The 21,157-nt window shown below is 40.6% G+C and overlaps 1 protein-coding gene across 9 annotated transcripts in view; it reads left to right on the top strand.

The window, feature by feature from the left end:
* FTO (FTO alpha-ketoglutarate dependent dioxygenase) overlaps positions 1 to 21,157 on the top strand; it is a 326,144-nt gene that overhangs the window by 42,556 nt on the left and 262,431 nt on the right. Inside the window, exon 1 of one of the 9 annotated variants that reach the window (XM_073307609.1) lies at positions 19,730 to 19,759. The exons of the other annotated variants lie outside the window; for them this stretch is intronic. Coding sequence (XP_073163710.1) covers positions 19,742 to 19,759 — 18 coding nt within the window. The 5' untranslated portion in view covers positions 19,730 to 19,741. Of the gene's footprint in view, positions 1 to 19,729; positions 19,760 to 21,157 lie in introns of those variants that run through there. 9 annotated transcript variants of the gene reach the window in all.

The following is a 21,157-nucleotide window of genomic DNA, read 5'->3' as shown; positions in this document are numbered from 1 at the left end:
TTATATTTCAGAAACACGGGAGGGAGAGACAACTGTCTCAGCATGTCCTACCTCTGCCTGAATTCTCCCTGTAAAGGGTGGGTGTGGGGTTGCTTTTCAATTCCATATAGATGACACAGCTTTTGAACTTGTACTATACTCTTTAGAGACAATCAAGTTAAAGTGTACGTCACTAGATGGCACTGAAAGATCGTTGTACGCAAAGTGAAGTCTTGAGTCTTCCCCTATGCTGCTACAGCTGCATGGATTTCTAGATGTCAGGAAAATTGTTTTATTGTTAAAGGGCATAGTGTAATATATTCATCTCCATCCAAGGCAGCCATTTAATGCCCTGAAACATGCCCCTCTCACAGCTCTGGCCTGTTAACTATGGTTATTTGGTGTAATAATTAGCAGAGTTTCTCACTAACAGTGGTACTTACTAACACCTCACATTTTCCTATGTGTTTTTGTACGTGACGGATTGTGCATTCTGTGAATGAAGTTAAGCAGGTCAAAGCCTAAGCCCTGTACAACACCACTATTTTCTGCACAATTGTTTTGAATGGGTATATATTAACTTCCCCGGAGTCCCTGTGGTGTGTAATGCAAACAAATTTCAGTTTTTATTTAATAGCCTAGTGAAGATTTGTAAACACAATACAGTTAACTTTTCAACTTTGGAACAATCAAAAATAAATGAGTAGCTTTAAAAATAGTTAGATCCTATGTACTCCTCCTAACAGTTATACACATTAGAAGCATATTTCAGTCCTTTATGAATTTTTGTGCAGATCATTCTACTTTTAGTTATTCAAGAGGAAAGTCACACAGGGATTTTAATGTTAATGTATATACTTGAGTGATATGTAGAAATACACATTTGTCCTCCATGTTCTGAGGATAGAGGTAGAAAGGCTGGGGTTGTGTTTAACAGGTTGTTTTTCTTCCTTTTTACTATCAGCCAAAAGTGAACTTGTTGAAGATTGCTCTGCTGGAAGTGTAAAAAAATAAAATCCAAAAGGGGATGTAGTGCTAGTGGGCAATACTAGACTGTCCAACCCTGGAGTCTGAAGTCCTCTACTACAGACAGTAGCCGTACAGGCTTCCCCATCTTACACTGTCAAGGTACCCTCCACCTTTATGCCAGTGATAAGAGTGCAAGTGTAGTTTAACTTCCATCAAGTCCTTGATTCTCTGCTGAATTAGTGCAAATTGTAATGGTTGATTTTATTAGTTATACAGACACTTAGTAATGGTTTGAGATGACCAACTCATTTCTCACAGTCCATAGAAAAGCTGGTAGATGATGGTTACTTTCAGTCACTACCTGCTTAGATAGGATTCAAAGTAGTGATTTTTAAAAAATGTTGGTCTGTAACTACTGCATTTGTCTGATTCACTATATTTTAAAATTCCTTCTTCCAACTTTTTTTTTTAATATCCTGCATTGTCCTTGTTTTATCTTCCTTTCATCATATGATGTTTTTCAACAAGCAACTCCCTTCCAGTTCGAAAGGTAGGTAGTATTATATAGTCAGTAAAAAAGAGCAAAGGTGACCCTGACAGTTTTCTCTTAATGTCAGCTCCTTGACCTCCATCTCTTTTATTAATGCATCTAAGCTGCTGTCACCTGGATGGCTATTACTTATAAGTGCATAGTATATGTGGAATGGTGGCCTAGTTTTGTGACTTTAGGTTAAGAGCACCTAGACTTGCAGAACCGCCGGATCAGATCACAGCAAGGTTGATTCAAGACGTTCTGAGTAAAGTGCAATTTGCTGACTGCAAGTCTCTGACATGTGTTTTTAAAAGTTGAGTAGGTTCGTGAGCATTAAAGATTCCGTGGACCTTTTCATAAGGGCAGGGAGGTTAGCCTTTGTATACTTGGACAGAATCACTCCTTAACACACAGTTGGGCAGAGTGCTAGACGACCGTCTGACTGCTTCCCTTTACCTAATTCTGGTTGTGGTTCTGTGGTGTCTATGGTATATCCTGTTGCTTACAAAGTGTTCTGGGCTCCATTAGGATGAAAGTTGCTATACAATGTAAAATATTGCTTGCTGTTTATGTAAGTTTTGTACTCCTGTGAGCAGATGTAGAGTCCACCATACCCTAAACAAAATGCACTGGTATATATTTATGGTAGTGCTCACTGTGTACCACACAGTTTCACAGCATTTAAGAAGGATGGTCCCTGCTCCAAGGAACTCACAGTTTAAAGAGAAGAAAAAAGAGAAAATTTATATAAAAGGCGACTAAATTCACTTTAGGCAGCATGGCAGAAGTGGCTTTTTGGGTCAGGAGCCTGTTGATGAGCTCAGAGAGGTTATGCCATGCAGGTGACTGCATAGAAAATGAGCAGGAAGAGACTGTGAGAGAATCTGCCATAAGGGTGGATGAAAGTGAGAGCGCTAGCAGAGTGGAGGGGAGGACAACACAAAGCTTGACAATGGAAAATAAGTAGGGAGAGCCAGAATTATGTAGAGCTTTGAAAAGTGATGACAAGAAGTTTAAACGCGCCATATATACCCTAGATTTAATAAAAAGAAAAGGAGTACTTGTGGCTCCTTAGGGTATGTCTACACTACGAAATTAGGTCGAATTTATAGAATTCGGTTTTGTAGAAAGCGTTTTTATACAGTTGATTGTGTGTCCCCCCACACAAATGCTCTAAGTGCATGTAGTCGGCGGAGTGTGTCCACAGTACCAAAGCAACCGTCGACTTCTGGAGTGTTGCACTGTGGGTAGCTATCCCACAGTTCCCGCAGCCTCCGCTGCCCATTTGAATTCTGGGTAGAAATCCCACTGCCTGATGGGGCTAAAACATTGTCATGGGTGGTTCCGGGTACAAATTGTCAGGCCCCCGTTCCCTCCCTCCCTCCGTGAAAGCAAGGGCAGACCATTGTTTTGCACCTTTTTTCTTGAGTTACCTATGCAGACGCCATACCACAGCAAGCATGGAGCCCGCTCAGCTCACCGTCACCGTATGTCTCTTGGGTGCTGGCAGACGTGGTACTGCATTGCTACACAGCAGCAGTTTATTGCGTTTTGGCAGCAGACAGTGCAGTATGACCGGTGGCCGTCATCGACGTAGTCCTGGGTGCTCTTTTAACCGGGCGCCAGTGCATCTGAGTTGAGAGTGCTGTCCAGAGTGGTCACAATAGAGCACTCTGGGATAGCTCCCGGAGGCCAATACTGTCTAATTGCGTTCACAGTACCCCAAATTCGACCCGGCAAGGCCGATTTAAGCGCTAATCCCCTTGTCAGGGGTGGAGTAAGGAAATCGATTTTAAGAGTCCTTTAAGTCGAAAAAAAGGGCTTCGTCGTGTGGACGGGTGCAGGGTTAAATCGATTTAACGCTGCTAAATTTGACCTCAACTCCTAGTGTAGACCAGGGCTTAGAGACTAACCAATTTATTTGAGCATAAGCTTTCGTGAGCTACAGCTCACTTCATCAGATGCATCCGGTGAAGTGAGCTGTAGCTCACGAAAGCTCATGCTCAAATAAATTGGTTAGTCTCTAAGGTGCCACAGGTACTCCTTTTCTTTTTGTGAATACAGACTAACACGGCTGCTACTCTGAAACCTAGACTTAATGCTTCCCAGGGGTTTGGCTTTAGCAGAAACTCAAATAACAACCACCAAATATAAAGTTCAGCCTAAGTTTTGTCCCTAAGCTTGGTTGTTGCTAAGATTTCCGTACAGGACTTCTCTGTCCATATATATACTCCAACCCCACTGATATCCTTGGTGGCGCTAACAAGTTCCACCTGCTAGTAGGACTCAGCAGTAATTACACTGCATCTTCATGAAGAATTCAAGCACCAGATATCAGGATAACTCAACAACAAAGGAGCCTGGCAGATCCATGCTGCTTACAAAAGTCTGGCATCCTGTTAAAACATGTTGCCTTTTTTTCTTTAAACATGTTATTTTAGTTTATCCTATTGCTAGTTGATTATATAATCTTACTCCACTATTTGACACATCTCTTTGTGATATTAAAACTAAACCAGAAAAAGTAAAGGAGTCAGATATTCAGTGTGTGACTTGTCCTACTTCTGCACGTGAGGCCATGTAAACCTCTTTTTGGGGTCAGTCCTAAAGAGACACAGTTCAGGGCTGGGAGAAAGTAGTGAGCCTGTGGTAGGATTGCTAAGTGCTGTGGTCCTAATGATCCAATAAGGTGAAGTATACTGCAGGCTGATGAGCACAGTGCTTTTGCTGGCGAAGCATACGTCATGAAGCATTGAGCAGCTGGATGGGAAATACTGTTTTCTTATCATCCTTTGACACATTTCTGCGTCTGCAGCAGGTCATCTTGGCAGCCCTGCTTTCACTTTGTTCGGCGTATGGCTCTCAACTACACTCAAGTGAGCCAGTACTGTTTCCTGGTGTTTGTTGGTTTGTTAAATTTGACAGTCAGTTAAAATATACAGTAGTACAAAATTTAGTTTGCTCCACTGTAGGGAGCAAAACCTGGTAAAATAGGACAGAGGACTGTGGTGGGAAAAGATCACGAAAGCTTATGCTCTAATAAATTTGTTAGTCTCTAAGGTGCCACAAGTACTCCTTTTCTTTTTGCGGATACAGACTAACACGGCTGCTACTCTGAAACCTATCCCTTCTCTGTGAGCCTGTCAGTTTGTCATCTGTAGAAACTCCACACAGCATTTCTGAGAGTGGGAAGGAGGAGGGAAGAGTCCGGGACCAGCTGGCTTAAGCATGTGTCCCCGTCTTGAGGATGGAATTTCTGTATATCTAAATAAGTACTGAAAGTATGGTCAAAATGCTGGTCAGAGCTACATTACCTCCCTTTCATGTTGTGTGACCCCTTGTGCACAAAGCACAGATATGACCTTTGTATTAATGGCAAAAGGACTACTTAGTCTGTCATGTTACCACTAATGGGGGAAGGGGTGCAGGGAGGTAGGTAAGATCATGAAGGAGTTTTTCTGTGCATCTGGCCAGGGATCTCTCTGAAAATGGCTTTTCACACCTCCCTCTGTCTTCTACCCTTCAATGGCCATCCCTCCTACCCCTACTGCATTTTTATGGTGCTGAGGGATGGAAGGAGCCAATCAGCATTTCTGTGAAATCCTAGCTGGGAGGGAATGTGGGTTTGATTACTTTGTTCTCTCTTGCCTATAGGCCCCTAAACATTCAAGTAATAAAATAGAAAACTGGGAGCTAAATGTTTAATTTTTCTTCCCAGGTGTCTAGGTTGGTTTATTGTGATTAATAAAACAGCATTCTTTTAAGAAGCAATAACGCCTAACTTTGTTGTGCAACAGATGTATTCTTAAGCAAGTTGTTAAAGAGTGATTCCTTTGTATTATGGAATGTCTTGGTTTGGCACACAGCAAATGTCTTAACAGTTATATCTCTTTCCTAATAGTTCAATGCTCTTTTGTATTTCGCCTCTCAGTGCACTATAAACTAAATAATGGTGTTTTAGGATCTCAAACCATCCAGGCATGTAAAGGAAAATTAAATAATTATTTCCAATCACAGTAAGTTATATTTAGCATTAAAATAGTGCAGTGTATGTTCTAAGCAATATATGAACATGAATCTCACAACTCTCTTCTGAGCTAGGTATTGTAGGTAAGCATCATCATCACCATTTTACAGATGGGGAAACAGAGGAAAAATGAGTTCCCCAGGGTGGCACAGTAAGTCAGTTGCAGAGCCTAGATCAGATCTCCAGACTTCCTGACATTCTTTGTTGCACTCATTCCTCCAGATCATGCTGCTTCTCTTTTTAAAAACCAAAAAATAGACAAGTACGTGTTTACTTGTGAAGGCCCAGCAGAGTGGCAGTGGTGGAATGTGGTTCTTCAGGTGCCAGTCAGACAAGGTCAGTCAGAGGAGAAGGTATGTGCTAAACTAGAGGCCTTATTGAGTTGGGGGGGGGAAACAAATGCAGTGCTCAAAGAGCTGGTAAATACTATCTATCTGTTTACCAATTGTGGATAGATAGAACCAGACCATGGGCACGAGGAATAGACAGAGTTCAGTACCTACCTTCAGAACACAGGACTGGAAGGTTACTTCTCTTGCCTTAACATAGTGATAGCATTTGATATATGTTATCAATATGACTGTTTCTGCCCACATGGAAGAAATATAGATATAATTGATATCCATTCTAAATAGCATATGCTTTATGTATCTCACAATTATTATAAGAACAGATTAACTAATATAAAAGTGGCTCCTATTATAAATATATTGGGAAGTATTTATTGTAGATGTGCACCATATTCTATGGCCTGGCATATGGTACAATCTGATATTTGAGACCTAATGTATAATACATATCATATGTGAAAAAATACTTGAATTGTTATGTTTATAAAACTTAGCATTTTTCTCTGCATGTAACATATACATAAATCTATATGTGAATGACTGATGAAAAACTTTCGCACACTTGCATGAATGGTGATGAGCATATTAGCTTTACCTAGATTGACAGTCATGTCATTTTCACATTGTTTTTTTTTATATAGATTTATTTGTAAATGAATTCTGTAATTATGCCTCAAGAGCCTGATCCAAAGGCCTTTAAAATACGTGGAAAAGCTCCTATCAACGTGAAAGGGTTTTTGATCAGGCCCCAAGTGCCTGATTTCCTGCAAACCATCGGTTAGTATGCCATTGAAAAGCATTCATATGGAAATAAGTTATATGCACACTGTACATCTGTGTAGTTTAGAAAATACATAATCTCTGCAGTGATTGTCCTATTTCTTTAGAAGGTGCAGACACTTTGCAGAAGACCTGTTTTTATGGAACCATGGTCGTGAGTTTGTGGCCAAGTTACCATTCAAAGCCTTTTTTTGAGAACTGCACCACCAGTGAAGTCTGGGGCCAAAGGCACCTTTGATTTTAGAGACATTTCAGTTAGAATCTATTTCCATTAAAAAAAAAAAAAATAAAGTCCTTTTTTCAAGAACAACTTAATCACAAGTATTGAAGAGAGTAAGCAGCTGGGCTCCACTTCTGCAGCAGAGGCCCAACGAGACCTAACATGCTGGCTGTTTCCCAACTATCTCTTCTTCCCCCCCCCACCCCCCACTCTTAAAGTAAAATGAGTCTGTTAATTTTGGGGCATTTTGCATAGTATCATCTCACAAGGCCCCTCAAAATCTTAGGCTAGCTATATGCATTGTGGAGTATTTGTGTTAGATGGGAATCAGTTATGTATGGGCAGGAGGAACCCCAAAAATGTACCATAGGCCTGCCCCAAAAGTGTTAAGAGTGGGTCTCTTCCTCCACACCCAATGTAATTTGATAATACATTGTTTTTAAGATGTTCAGTATAACACATCATAAATATTTCAACCGTCAACCCCAAAAATAAAATAAAATAAATGAGATAAATTATCAAGGGGTTCTGTCTGTGGAAAGCTGTGAAGTTCTACATGTTTTGCTAAAATTGTGGCACCTGGCTTTATAACCTTACTGGGCAAGTGAAATCCATGGAAAATAATTTCAAATTTACCTCAGAGAGAAAATGTCGAGAGCCAACAATTTTGTAATGCTGTGAAGATGTTCAAATACTATGTAATGGGCATGACAGTTACAGTATGTGAAATTTAATGCTCTGGCTGCTTATTGATCTCCCCTTTAGCTGATGGTGTGGGCACAAGCATGTGCACTTAGCACCTGCTGTTTATACATTAACACTATCTTTAGCTTTGTTATCCAGGGGACTTTGAAAATCACACTTCATATCAAACTGGGGTCCTTTAAAATGTGTAGATATTTCCTAAACTCATTTTATTTCATTTATTTTTGAGTGCGAGGTCTTTTAAATAATATGTAAGTCTCAGATGATTAAAAAAAATCTTTAGTGTTTTGTTTTTTAAACATACTCGTATTAGACTTCAGATCCTTTTGTTGTTGTTATCAGTCATAAAAACAGTCCTGGATTCTCAACTGAACTCAATATTTTCTGGGGGCTGCAGAGAAACTGGTTGCATCTCCCTAAATCTGGACCTTGTTCTAATAATTCTGCAATAATGGATGTTATCTGATTTCATCATATGGTAAAGCCTTTGGGCTAGTTGTAGTGGCTCATGTATGAGCCTGTAAAGTGGTGAGGGGGCACACAGAGCAACAAACAGCACAGGGTGCAGGCAGAATCCTGGTATTTGCCCTTCTTAAATGCGAAGTGCAGAGGGATATTAGTTTAGTCAGCAGAGCTAGTTACTCCAAACTCCAAAGCGGCATGGCTGTGGTCTTCTCATCCCCCCTCATCCCTCCAGTGGGTGGAGGTGCTGCATCTTGTAAGAGTCCACAGTTGATTGCACTCCCCCAGGGACCCAGAGGCATTTTTCTTTCCACTGTCCTCCACAGTCCAGATACCTGGCTGCTTCTGCTGTATGCTTCCACACAAGCTTCCACAGTGGCTGCTACAGCAATAGTATATCACTTAATAAATTTTTTATTACCATTATCATTTATTTGTATTGCAGTAGTATCCAAAGGTCAGTTATCAGGATCAAGGCCCCATTTTGTGAGGCAATGTAAAAACACATCGGCAGAGTTGGTTCCTGCTCTGAAGAACTTGCATTCTAGGATGAAAACCTAATTTTTGGCTTCTTTGAGATTCTTCTTGGTTTTCTTCAAAGGTTTGCCCTTCATTTTCTTAGAAAAGAACGTACAAATACCAGCTCAGAATTGAGGCCAAGTGCACTTTTAGTTAACCATCTCCAAACTTTAACACTAATCTCACTGTGTTGTTATGCACAAATTTATCAATGGAATGGGAATTCATCAGAGAAATTTTGTATTAGCATAACCCATCAGTGAGTCTGTGTTCCAAATTCCCCTCTGTGTCTGATCTGCAAAGGAGAGGAGTCTGTTATAACACCATCTAGAGACTCTGGCTCTTTGCTATAGCAACACATGGTTTTAGTTCTGGTGTGTCAGCAAGATGGTGGCTGTTGTATAAGAATGTGAGACCATCACAGATTGTGATGCCAAAAAGCATCCGTTGTTAAGTGTTAAGCCTTTAGCAAGCCTAAATCTGTATTAAAATTTTAATATATTCACTTAATTGAGCACCTCCTGCACACCCTGGCTTTTTGCTTAGGGAGCTCTCCTGCTGAAGACTAGGTTTTTCAAAAAGTGCAAGTATGCTTTTGCCTGTGCCAACATGCTTACATGCATGTGGAATTTGCACCTATTCCTGTCTGGGTGCAAATCAGAACATCCACTGGAGATGTGTGTACACTTTAAGAAATAACCTTGCTCAAGAGAAGAAGCCATTAAAAAAAAAAGTGAACTGCTTGATCAGTTGAAGAGACTAAATAATATTATATTATAATAATGTTTTGTCCATTTCTAGCACCGTCAGTCCAATGATCTCAAAGTGTTTTACAAACACTAATGTTGTCTTCACAGTGACTTGTTAGGGAAATATCTCCCACCCACTCCCAGCATTTTACAGATGAGGAAAAACAGAGGCATAGAGGAGTTAAGTGACTTGCCTAAAGCCAGGTTTCAGAGTAACAGCCGTGTTAGTCTGTATTCGCAAAAAGAAAAGGAGTACTTGTGGCACCTTAGAGACTAACCAGTTTATTTGAGCATAAGCTTTCGTGAGCTACAGCTCACTTCATCGGATTCATACTATCTTCTACACTTTCCACAGTACGCATCCGATGAAGTGAGCTATAGCTCACAAAAGCTTATGCTCAGATAAATTGGTTAGTCTCTAAGGTGCCACAAGTACTCCTTTTCTTTTTGCCTAAAGTCAGTGTATGACAGCGACAGGAATAGAACTGTGATCCCCTAACTATCTACCTTTCGTCTTAACCACAACACCATCTTGTTTCCCACTTAAAATGGAGTAGAACTCTTTGTGGAATAAAAATACAAGAGGAAGAATTATAATTACGGTATTTTATCTTTATTTGATCTGTTTTTTTTTTTTAATTATTGCTTGGCATGTTCTGTGTTAAGACTGGTGCTTAGCATTTCACACCTATATTTAACACCTGGTCAAACACTATTTAGCTCTTTGGCATTGGCTGTTAAGAGGAATTTTTGCTACAATTATCTGGATTAAGTAGAAACCATTTCCATTTACTGTCATTAAGCTAATTTAGTTCCCGGGGAGATATCCTGATAACGCTCTGCCTAGTTAAGTGGTATATATTGTATTTAGTTTCTCAGCATCTGTTTGACTGTCTTTCAATGAAACGGTGGGAAGAAAGCCAAGCAAAAATAGTCCTTAGTCTTTGCTCTTTTCAGATCCTTCACAATTCACCAAAAAAAAAAAAAAAAAAAAAAAGCCATGTTCGTCCAAAAATATAAAAGCCCTCTCACCCTGAACGAACGTGTGCGCGCTCTCTCACACGCACACATACGAGTCTGAAGAACGATTAATAGATGTTGGAATCTCTATAAAGGTAGGTAATTAATTTTCCCAAAGCAAGAAGTTTGCTTGCTTTCCACCAGTGTAGAGCTGATCCAGTAACCAGTCTGTACCTGCTGAAGGTGGATGCCGAATGGTAAAGGGACCAAAAAATGGATGATGCTGTCAAGGTGCTTGCAGTGATGCCAACAGTTTATTGATAGGGTCTGCTGGGGTGGAGCTCAGGGGCATTCTATCAGCAAAAAGAGGCCATGTTTGAATGATTTATCATTTCAACTTCCTATTATAATTACTTAAAGTGCTAAATCATGTGTGACAAATCTAACACTCAACTGGGCAAGAAGATTGCCAGTCCCTTTTCATTAACAGCTACTGGCAAAAGAACAATGTTCCCTTAGGTTAAAACAACAATTAGAGGACCCTTAACATATCAAGTCAGGCCACTGAGAGGGGATACTGATAGCAGACATTTTTCACACATAGCTAAGCTGTTTCAATGCATAAATTAACTCTGAGTTCAGTTACATCAGTCAAGTATGTTGTGCATATGCATGACTGGGCTTTGTGTGTGTGTGTGTGTGTGAGAGAGAGAGAGAGAACACCAGAATGTGGGCCTGCTGATTTATGAGAAGGGGTAGAGAGCTTGGACTCAGTAAGCAAAGCCAAACAGTACCTTAGCAGGAAGGAATATCAGTCTTTAGACAGCTGCTCAGTTATAAATACTGGTATTAGAACAAAGATTTTTGTTTGAAATCCTATAGTCTGTATATTACTTTTTTTCCCTCCCTCTATGACCCAATCAGTTAATAAGGTCCTATATACTCCGTAATCTAACTAGTTTGTTTAATGGGACAGTAAAATGAACGATGATTACATAAACCAAAAAATATTTGGAAATGGAGTGCAATTTGGGAACTCAAGTTATGAACCATTAAGTATTTTTTAGATAACTCTAGATCATGAATTTTAATTCATATTAGTCTAGATGGAGTCATGTGGTTCTTGGCCTTAAGAACCGATAAAGCCTGTTTGACATATGATAGTGGGAGGGAAGGTGAGCTGTACTGCCCTAAGTACAGTGCAATTTGTGGTGTTATATCTGCCAGTATTTTTTGACAGATTAGATTATAGGAAGAAAGGTAGCACAGATAGTGTAACTGTTGGTTAATCTGATTATAATGAAAGAAAATTGAAAATATAACTGCATTTGAATCAAAATGGAAAAGAGAAGAAATTATCTGAAATTTTCTTTGTGATAATGCACTATATAGAAAAGTACAAACAGCAACAGTACATTTCTAGAATGCATTTTTTATTGTTAAAGATTCATTTCTGACTGAACTGGATTCAGTGAACCATTTGAATGATCTGTTACTATAAAGTTTTAATAGGTAACACCAACTAACCAGGTTAAAGAATCACTGTCACCTTGAAAATCATGCTTCTACCTGAAGTCTTTGTAACTACTATAATTGCAAATTACATCTAATATTATAAAAGGAAGATAGGAGAAGAAAACTTATTTTTAGTTTGCTTACTTTGTGCGATTTGATAGTATTTTGGGTATAGTCAGTTTCACAGTTACAGTCAGTTTTTTCCTGTGCTAAAAGACTCATATTCAGGGGAGCAAAAAAAGCTGTTTTGTTTTTTCAGGAATTTTAAAATCTAGTTTCAGGATTTATTTTTTAAAATGCTGTTTATCAGAAACTGAGATTTTTTTTTAATTCAATTTGTCAGTATCCTGTAAATATAAAAAGAAAATCATACCTGCTTCTTTCAAGTTAGCACTGAACTTGTCCCAAATGGAACAGTGACTGTACTGTATTGTACAGTCTATGAGGTTACATGGGATTTTAAGCCATGAACCCAAGAGAGACTGTGATCCAAGAATGTGTTTGTCTGAGGTCTGATCTATTGGTAGTCTTTCCATTAACTTCAGTGGGGTTTGAATCAGGCCCCCAAAGGAGGAGTGAAAGGCAAATAACATTTTTGCCTGCACTTTTTGAAGATTCACTTTTCTCCATTATATCGCTAATTGTGTGAACTTGAGTAAGTTGCTAGACCTCTCTGTACTCATCTATGAAAATCTACATTTAACTTACTGTGCCTTATAAGGATAATGAGACAAAATTCATTACATTTTCTTCAGATCCATGGATGAAAATTGCTATATGCAGTGGGCCTGATTTTCTCTTGTCACAACAGTGTAAGTCAGAAATTGACTCAGTTGAATGCAGTAGAGCAGGGGTGGCCAACCTGTGGCTCTGGAGCCACATGCGGCTCTTCAGAAGTTAGTATGCGGCGCCTTGTATAGGGACCGACTCCGGGGCTGGAGCTACAGGTTCCAACTTTCCAACGGGCCGGGGGGTGCTCACTGCTTAACCCCTGGCTCTGCCACAGGCCCTGCCCACTCCATCCCTTCCCACCGCCTCCTCATTACCTGCTGTGCCCTCGCTCCTCCCCATCCCACCCAGAGCCTCCTTCACGCCACGAAACTGCTGATTGAGAGGTCGGGGAGAGAGGGAGGCGCTGATCGGCGGGGCTGCCAGTGGGCAGGAGGCGCTGGGAGCGGTGGGGGGAGGAGCTGATGGGGGGCTGCTGATGTATTACTGTGGCTCTTTGGCAATGTACATTGGTAGATTCTGGCTCCTTCTCAGGCTCAGGTTGGCCACCCCTGCAGTAGAAAGAAAAGGAGCACTTTTGGCACCTTAGAGACTAACCAATTTATTTGAGCCTAAGCTTTTGTGAGCTATAGCTCACTTCATCGGATGCATGCAGTGTGAAAATACAAGTACTCCTTTTCTTTTTGTGAATACAGACTAACACTAACGGCTGCTACTCTGAACCCTGCAGTAGAGTTACAATGGTTTGAAACTGATGTAAGTGAGAAGCAAATAAGGCCCATTAATTGCAAAACATTTTTATTTATACACCTACAGTAACAATAAACATTTAATGAGAAGGGCTAGTGGACCTGCTGTGTGGGCCCAAAGAATAGTTTGGATTTTAGAAATGTTTCTTTGGAAGAAGCAGCCAGATTTGGAGGCATCCTGCATATGAAAGGTGGGAGGAATGGAAGGAGTCAAACAGCTCCCGCTCTCCAGATTGCAGGCCTGAATGACAGAGGAGGGTTGTTTTGTCTTCAGATACAGAGAATGAGGAAGGCCTTTGGAGGAAAGATTAGAAGTTCAGGACTGTCCATGTTATATCTAAATTGACCGTGAGACTTCCACATCCAAGAGGAAATGTCTGAGGTACATGCCAAGATTCGGGATTATTTGAAGAGAAGTTGCTTAGGGGTGGGAAGGTAAACATACAGATGGTAGATGAAGCTGTTTAAGAAGATGACACCCATACTGAAATTGTAAAGGGAGGCGAGAAGGCCAAGCACAGAGCCAAGTGGGATTTCTATAGAAAACGGGAAAGGAAAGAGGACCCCGCAAAAAGAGTTGGTCAAGGCAATTAGAAAATGAAGACACATGGGTGATGTATACTGGGAACAAAACAAATAGGAGTTCATAAGATCTTAATGAGGAAAGGGGTTTTTTGAAGACTTTTTAGAATTCAGCTCCTGTCTTCAGCATAAGTGATTAAAGGAATCCATGTGCTCATATATCTACTGTATGGATCATTCTTAAGACTAATTGTTTTGCATTGCTAAGACTTGCCAGATTTCTGTAAGCCATCTGTTGAGAGTAATCACAGCAGAAGCTGAAAACTTTTCAGCTAACACAATGTCCATAATTACTGGGTCCAATGTTGATCACACATGAGTAAAGAGAGTGTATTAGCACAAAAGGATAGTTGGAGTGCATCTAACGTAAACATGGCCTTTGCAAAGATTTTGAATGTGTAGGCTATGTTCTATGCAGATCAGACCTTTATTTTATATTACATGAGTAAAAACAAACTTCTTAAACTAATAAGATCTTTTATTGACAACTGTAACTTTAAATCCAATTAAAATATAAAAACAAATATCAAAGGTCAAGATCTGAGAACTTTTATGCCAAGTTTGAGGTTGGATTGAATTTTACAAATGATATATCAAACTGTGAAACCAGAAGTAGTTTTATAACCTCATATATTATGTTTTGTGTATAATTAGTGGACATCATCTATAATGGACTTCATCTTCAACTTAAAGATTTCCAGCTTTGCATGTGTATGGTACTGTTAAGTCCTCCCTTCTCCCCTCTTTCCTTTCCCCCCAACTAGACTGTTAACTGCAAGTAATAAGAACAGTTGTAGGTAATGGGGGCAAATGACATATCAGTACAAAACATCTTGGGGTTTTAGGCCTTATGTTTCAGGTTTTTAAAATGTTATTTTTTTAAAATGTAAGACATTTTTGGGTCAAATTTGAGAAAGACCTTGTAAAGTAAGGGAGCCTTTCTAGGGAGGGCTTGGCAGTGTATTAAAAAGTTTTTAAGTACTGCCCATATAACTATCCTATCTTCATTTTATAAATCCATCCAACCTGACAACATTTGAGCAGTGAGACTGTTTAGGTAACATATTCTGGTTTTATATATAATCTGAGGGAACATTCATATTCAACTGCAGCTTTAAAAGGGACTGATGGCTCCTCCTGTGGGAAGCACCAAAGGTGAGTGTGGGAGAGACACGTTTGAAAACTCAGAGGAGTTTGCTTCATGGAGTTGGGGCCGTCTTCCTCTCCAGGGGAGAGGCGTTTGCATTCTCAGGGTGGGGACACGGACACAGCCTACATCCCTCACAATTTCCAAGGCCCTATGGGAAGACAAAACACAAGGCTGACTAAGCAATGCCATCTCTGGGGATGGACTTTCCTTTCATGCTGATGACAGGCCCCCACCTCTCTCTGGTAGTACCTTCCATGGGATTTTTGCTTCTGTAGGTTCTCCTTCCCCCCATTCCCTCTCCTCAGTAACGCATCATTAAAGTCAATGAAACTTAAGGATGTACTTAAGTGTTTTGCTGAACTGGGGCCTAATTAATTCTTCTCTTCCCAGAGGAGTGTAAAACCTTGGGTTACCAACGTTCTGATTGATTGCAGAAAACTGAACGCCCTCTGCCCTACCCCTTCCCCAAGGCCCTGCACCCTGCTCACTTCTTCCCCATTCTCTCTGTCGCTTGCTCTCCCCTCCCTCGCTCACTTGCTCATTTTCACCAGGCTGGGGCAGAGGGTATGGGCTCTGGGGTGGGGCCAGGGATGAGTGGTTTGGGGTGTAGGAGGGGGCTCCGGGCTGGGGCAGAGAGGTTTGGAATATAGAAGGAAGCTCAGGGCCGGGGCAGGCAGTTGGTGCGCAGGAGGGGTTCCAGGGTGCAGGCTCCAGGTGACGCGTATTTGAGGTGGCATCTGGAAATGATGACATGTCAACTGGCGCCTAGGTGCAGGGATAGCCAGGCTGGCTCCACGTGCTGCCCTCGCCTGCAGGCACTACCCCCACAGCTCCCATTGGCCACAGTTCCCAGCCAGTGGGAGCTGCGGAGCCAGTGCTGGGGGCGGGGGCAGCACCTGGAGCCCCCGTGGCCACCCCTGCACTTAGGAGCCGGACATGCTGGCCACTTCTGGAAGCCACATGGAGCCAGGGCAGGAAGGGAGCCTGCTGCGCCGCCAACCAGACTTTTAACAGCCGTGTCAGCAGTGCTGAGCGGAGCCACCATGGTCCCTTTTTGACTGGGCATTCCAGTAGAAAACCAGATGACTGGCAACTCTAGTAAAACACACAGATAGCAGTTAATACAGCTGTGTCTCACTGCCCCTCTAACTGCTTCATTATGACCTCAGAATGCATGGAATTCACACCAAGGGATTTCTGTGGGCTCTCAAAATGGGGAACATGCCAACGGTTGTTGTGTTTTCCCATTTGCGCTTTCTGCTGCAGTCCAACACTTGCCTGTTCCCATGTGCCTAAGGAAAAGGGAGATTCAGGCAGTCAGGTGAGAAACTCTGTCTGGATTAAATTCTCATCTCTCTTATCTCTGTCTTTCCCTATTTTAAGGTCATGACATCTTGGGGGAATATGTTTAGGAGTATCTCATCTCTTCATTTAAAAAAATGAATAATCCAAATAAAATTTAGGCAGCAGTTAGATTACGGACTGAAGGTCATTATAACATGAGTTAGGTTGTGATTTAGAAAATTAAATTAATTTACAAGTATGGATGAATCTGAATATGCAGAATTGTTACTTTGCAATTAGTAGTATTTACTTTCTATCAGACAAGTCAAAACAAGCACATTTTCAATAGTTACAGATTTGAAAGAGTAAACTAAAAGGACTTAAAGTACACACGCCTCAATGACATTAAACATGAACTAATGACATTACAATCAAAACTCATTATAATAATCAGTACCTATGTCAAGAAACCTTCATAAGAAAATGGGACTTTAATTTATCTAACAACAGAGTCTTGGAAAGTTACCAAACTAACTGGAATGCTTCTTTCAAAATATTTATTAAATAAATGTTGGACTAAGCTGTCAGTTTGTGATTCTGCCCTTGGTAAGAGGCAGTGCATTTGTTTCGCTGCTTCTGGAGCAACCCAGGAGTGAGATTGTGACTTGGGGAGTCACAAGATCACCTACATCCTATGCTCTGAGGAGGTGGTACATTGCAACAGATCTGTGCTTGTCACAGTGTCTGTTCCCCAAAGCACTGCCATAGTTATACTGCTAGGACTGTTGGGGTATGGAGTCAAGACTCCATCCTCTCTTGCCACGTTCCACCCACCTGTGCAAAGGTGGGGACATAGAGGCTTTATTGAGCATCCATTCTCCCTGTGCGGAAGTGGCAACAATCTAGTCTTACACCCCCTCTTGCTGCCTTGTGTTGACATGCAGGATGGGCCATGGTCTGGCCCTTTATGGAATTTCAAAATACCTTTTAATCACCTGTACAGAAAATAAATAGCTTATGTTCATGGGTTGGTATCCATACTCTAGAATTATTCATAGTTTAATTGTGTAGGAGGCTCCTATTCCCATACAGCATATATGAAAAAAACCATCAAAGATTTATGCAAGATTTTATGTGAAAATAACAGAGAACAGGATGATGAACGGTTAAGAATATGTGACAAGAGGATTAATATGGTACTTGGGTCACTTCATTATTTTTGTAACATCTGCCTAAATGCTTTTTTCTTCTGAGATGTGACAGATCTTTGCTTTATTCTGCATGCTTCCAATCATATGTTGAGAATAGGCAGGTGTGTGCTTGGACTGAAGGAAAGGGTTTGATGTGCGGATTTCAGAGTGCGGATTTTTTTTTTTTTTTAAGTCCTGAGAATTCCCTTTTCTGAAGGATGAGCATAACTTTCTGTAGACAGCAGCTTCTGCTACAGTTCACCCAGGCAAACAGCCCTTTGCTCTCAGTAGAGGACCAAGAATAAGCTGCCTGCTTCATTGGTACTTGTTCAGTGGGTTCATTGTCACCTCCTCACCTGCAATATCTCAGTTTGCATAGTCAGTGTTTGCAGGAGCCTTCTGCTACTGTCAGTGCTCCCAACCAGCCTGGGGTAAGTAAATCACCTTCCTTTATCTAGTCTTAAACTAGTGCACCTGAGAGAGGATGACAACTGCCAAGCAGACAGGCATCATTGGCTTTACTCACCTATGTACAGATAGGTGGATGTCTTTTCTTACTCCTTTGCCTTTATTCCTTTGCAATTTTCTGAGCAGGATCAACAGGGACTTTTTTGTTGCATTCAATCAGTCTTCTGTCTCCTCCTTTACTTGCAGTGTTGGATGTATTGGTGTATTCTCCAGTTTAAGACCAATAGTGGCCCTTTACTCATCTCAGGCCTCCATTTCTCTCAAAGGTCACCTGCACATCAAAGAGAGAAAAATCCAAATGCTTTTCTGAATGATTCATATGATGAGAGTGACCTCTCAGTCCAGGGGTACGTTGCTCTGCAGATCCTGCTCAGAGAACAGTGAGGAGGGTATTGGTGGAAGGACAATCCACTTTCTCACTCATGCTTATATAGGGCTTATCTACACTTACTGGAGGATCGACGCTGTGGTGAAGACCCGCTAAATTGACCGCCAATTGCTCTCCCATAGACTACTGTACTCCACCGGATCGAGAAAAGTAAGGGGAGTTGGCGGGAGAGCGTTTCCAGTCAACATTGCATAGTGTAGACTCTGCGGTATTAACGTAACTCAAATTGCATAACTTAGATCGACTTTCATGCATAGAGTAGACAAGGCCTCAGCATCTTAGGCCTTGTCTACACTAAAGGGAAAAGATTTAAGCTATGCAGTGAGTTACGTGAATAGTGTAACTCAAATCGACATAGCTTAGATCTACTTACCACGGGGTCCACATTATGCGACGTCAACGGGTCTTCACTAAATTTACCGCTGATGTATCGATCATCACAGCGTTGATCCTCCAGTAAGTGTAGACAAGCCCTTAGTTTGTTTAAACTTTATCTCCTATATTTTCAAAATGTTACATGGGATTTTGGCTGCGTGACTCATTTAAGGTCAAAGGTTGGTACATCGCTATAAATCAATAGTTCTTAACATTTAGAAGGAATAGTTATTTGTAGACTATGTTTTGGAAGTGTCTGGCTGACTTATTACATGTGTATGTGGTCTTGCTTCATGTCCAGAGAGATTACTTGGTGTAGTGAAGCTGATCTTTTTTCCTCTAGCAACATCCTGCATATGTGAGAAATGCATGGCAGGAGAATGCCCAGGGCTATCTTTAACTCACGCACCAGATTTTGGTAGGTTTTTTTGTAAACTGATCACTCTTTGGAGTTAGTTTGGGTCACTCAGTTTGGTCACATTAATCCTGTTTCAAGCAGTGCCCACCCATTTCTGTGGTTGTATATCTTCCTCTTGTAACTGTCAACAAATTTGATAGCTGTGATTTCTACAAGAGCATGGTAACAATTTAATGTCAATTATTTGTAATAGCCAAGTATTTCACTTCTGTTATTTAACTTATTCCAAAGTGGAGATATCTGTTGTACTCAGCACTTAGATGCAAAGATGATAGGCACCTTTAAAATTACATTTGAGAGTGACAGAAGAAAGAGCCTTAATGATGCGGCATGGTTCTTTTCTCCTAATTATTTGAGAACACCCTAATCCAAATTTACATTCTCCATTAAGAGGCAAATCTTGCTTGCCTTGATGTCATTGAGACTATTTGTGTGAGAAAAATATCATCTCTTCAATGAATGATACATACATCATATGGTACATTGCAAAATTTAACTTGTGCTTTTTTCATTTCTAAAGATACTTTATGGTTCAGAAATTCTTGTAACATCATATGTCTAAATATGATCTACAGTACATGTTCATACCAACGTCTTGGTCTGTAACTTGGAGGTACTTTCAAATCTTCTGGCTTTCCTGTATGATGGTGTTTGCACAGGTGGGGAATTTTCATTTGAAAAACTAGGCGTGCTTAGTTTTAATAGCACATACACTGAATAGGGTCCTTATGTGTTGTGTCGTTTTACAAGTAAGAGAAAAGGAAATCTATTTGGAAATGGTATTGATGCCCTGCATGATGATACATCAGGCAGATACTTTTTGCACAGCCATGCTGCCTGGTTGGAGAACGTCACTAAGTGTTCCCCCTTGAACTGCTTAATTGGTAAACAGTTAACCAGGCATATAATATTTCAGAATGTAAATTCAGGCAGTGCACTTTTGCTGCACCTTCATTACACTTCCTGATTGTGTAACAGACAGGCATTTCTCTGCATCAGTTACTGTTCCTGCTGTCAACAAATAAGACGTAGTTACGGAGATAGATTCCACATCTCATCATGTAATTTACTGTATCTTAGCAACAGCTACTGGTACATTAATTCCTTGTTAGTAAAGCGATATAGACATACAAAAATTTCATGGAGAAAGTTGCACAAAACCACGGTCCTCTATCGTTGAAGCTAACAGAGAGCTCACTTAACTGAGGGTAGCACATTCCTTATACTCACTATGAGACAGTCACTAAGAACACTCACATGTGTGCATAATGCCAGTTTATTACAAATGTTAGAGTTGGGTTTAGAAAGCAGGTGTTCCTGGCTTCCAATCCTGTACTCAGCTCCACACCTAAATAATGTCGCTTAACAGTCACAGCAATCCGTGAAATGTATTTACACAGAGATCCACTCCTATTTCAGAAGACAGAGGAGCAGGCGTATGTAGATTTCCAGAGCAGTGCAAGTGTAGTAGCACTGATGATGATGCATCTAAGCAAGACATAATCCCCACATGTCAACAGACAGTCTCAGTATAAAAGCCAATTGGAAGAAACACGCAGAGATTTTATTTGAAACCAGATATCAATATTCTGTTTCTAAGGTCTTGTTAATTACAAAGAATTTTAAAATATAGGAATCCGATGTAGAAAAAAGGTCTCTTTAAGCTACTAAGTAATGGATAATGTTACATTTTAAAAAGATCTTTCCACCTTTTCTGCACCTCCTGAAGTTGCTGTAAATACACCACTTATGTAACAGTCCTTATACTTCGTCTACAGCCAGCTGGTATAGCTGGGTCTTTGATTTTTCTCTTTTTTTTTTTATATTTTGGAGGAATTTGTGAGTAGCTTGATGTATTTGACATCTATGAGACATCTTCTTGTATATGAGAAGAACAGTGTGTTATGCCATCCAGCTGTGTGCATTTGTCTATACTTCAAGCTGAGGAGCAGCACTTAGCCAGATCTGACAATCAAGTGTGAGCTAGTGCTACCCACACTCAAGAGTACATTGTAATGTTGTGTGCTTTTGCCAAGAGCTTGGCATTTGACAAAAAA

The sequence above is a fragment of the Lepidochelys kempii genome, chromosome 12 (assembly GCF_965140265.1).
Source record: "Lepidochelys kempii isolate rLepKem1 chromosome 12, rLepKem1.hap2, whole genome shotgun sequence".
NCBI classification, from domain to species: Eukaryota; Metazoa; Chordata; order Testudines; family Cheloniidae; genus Lepidochelys; species Lepidochelys kempii.
The sequence above is the reverse complement of the archived record's forward strand: the minus strand, read 5'-3'. Positions and strand labels throughout refer to the sequence as shown.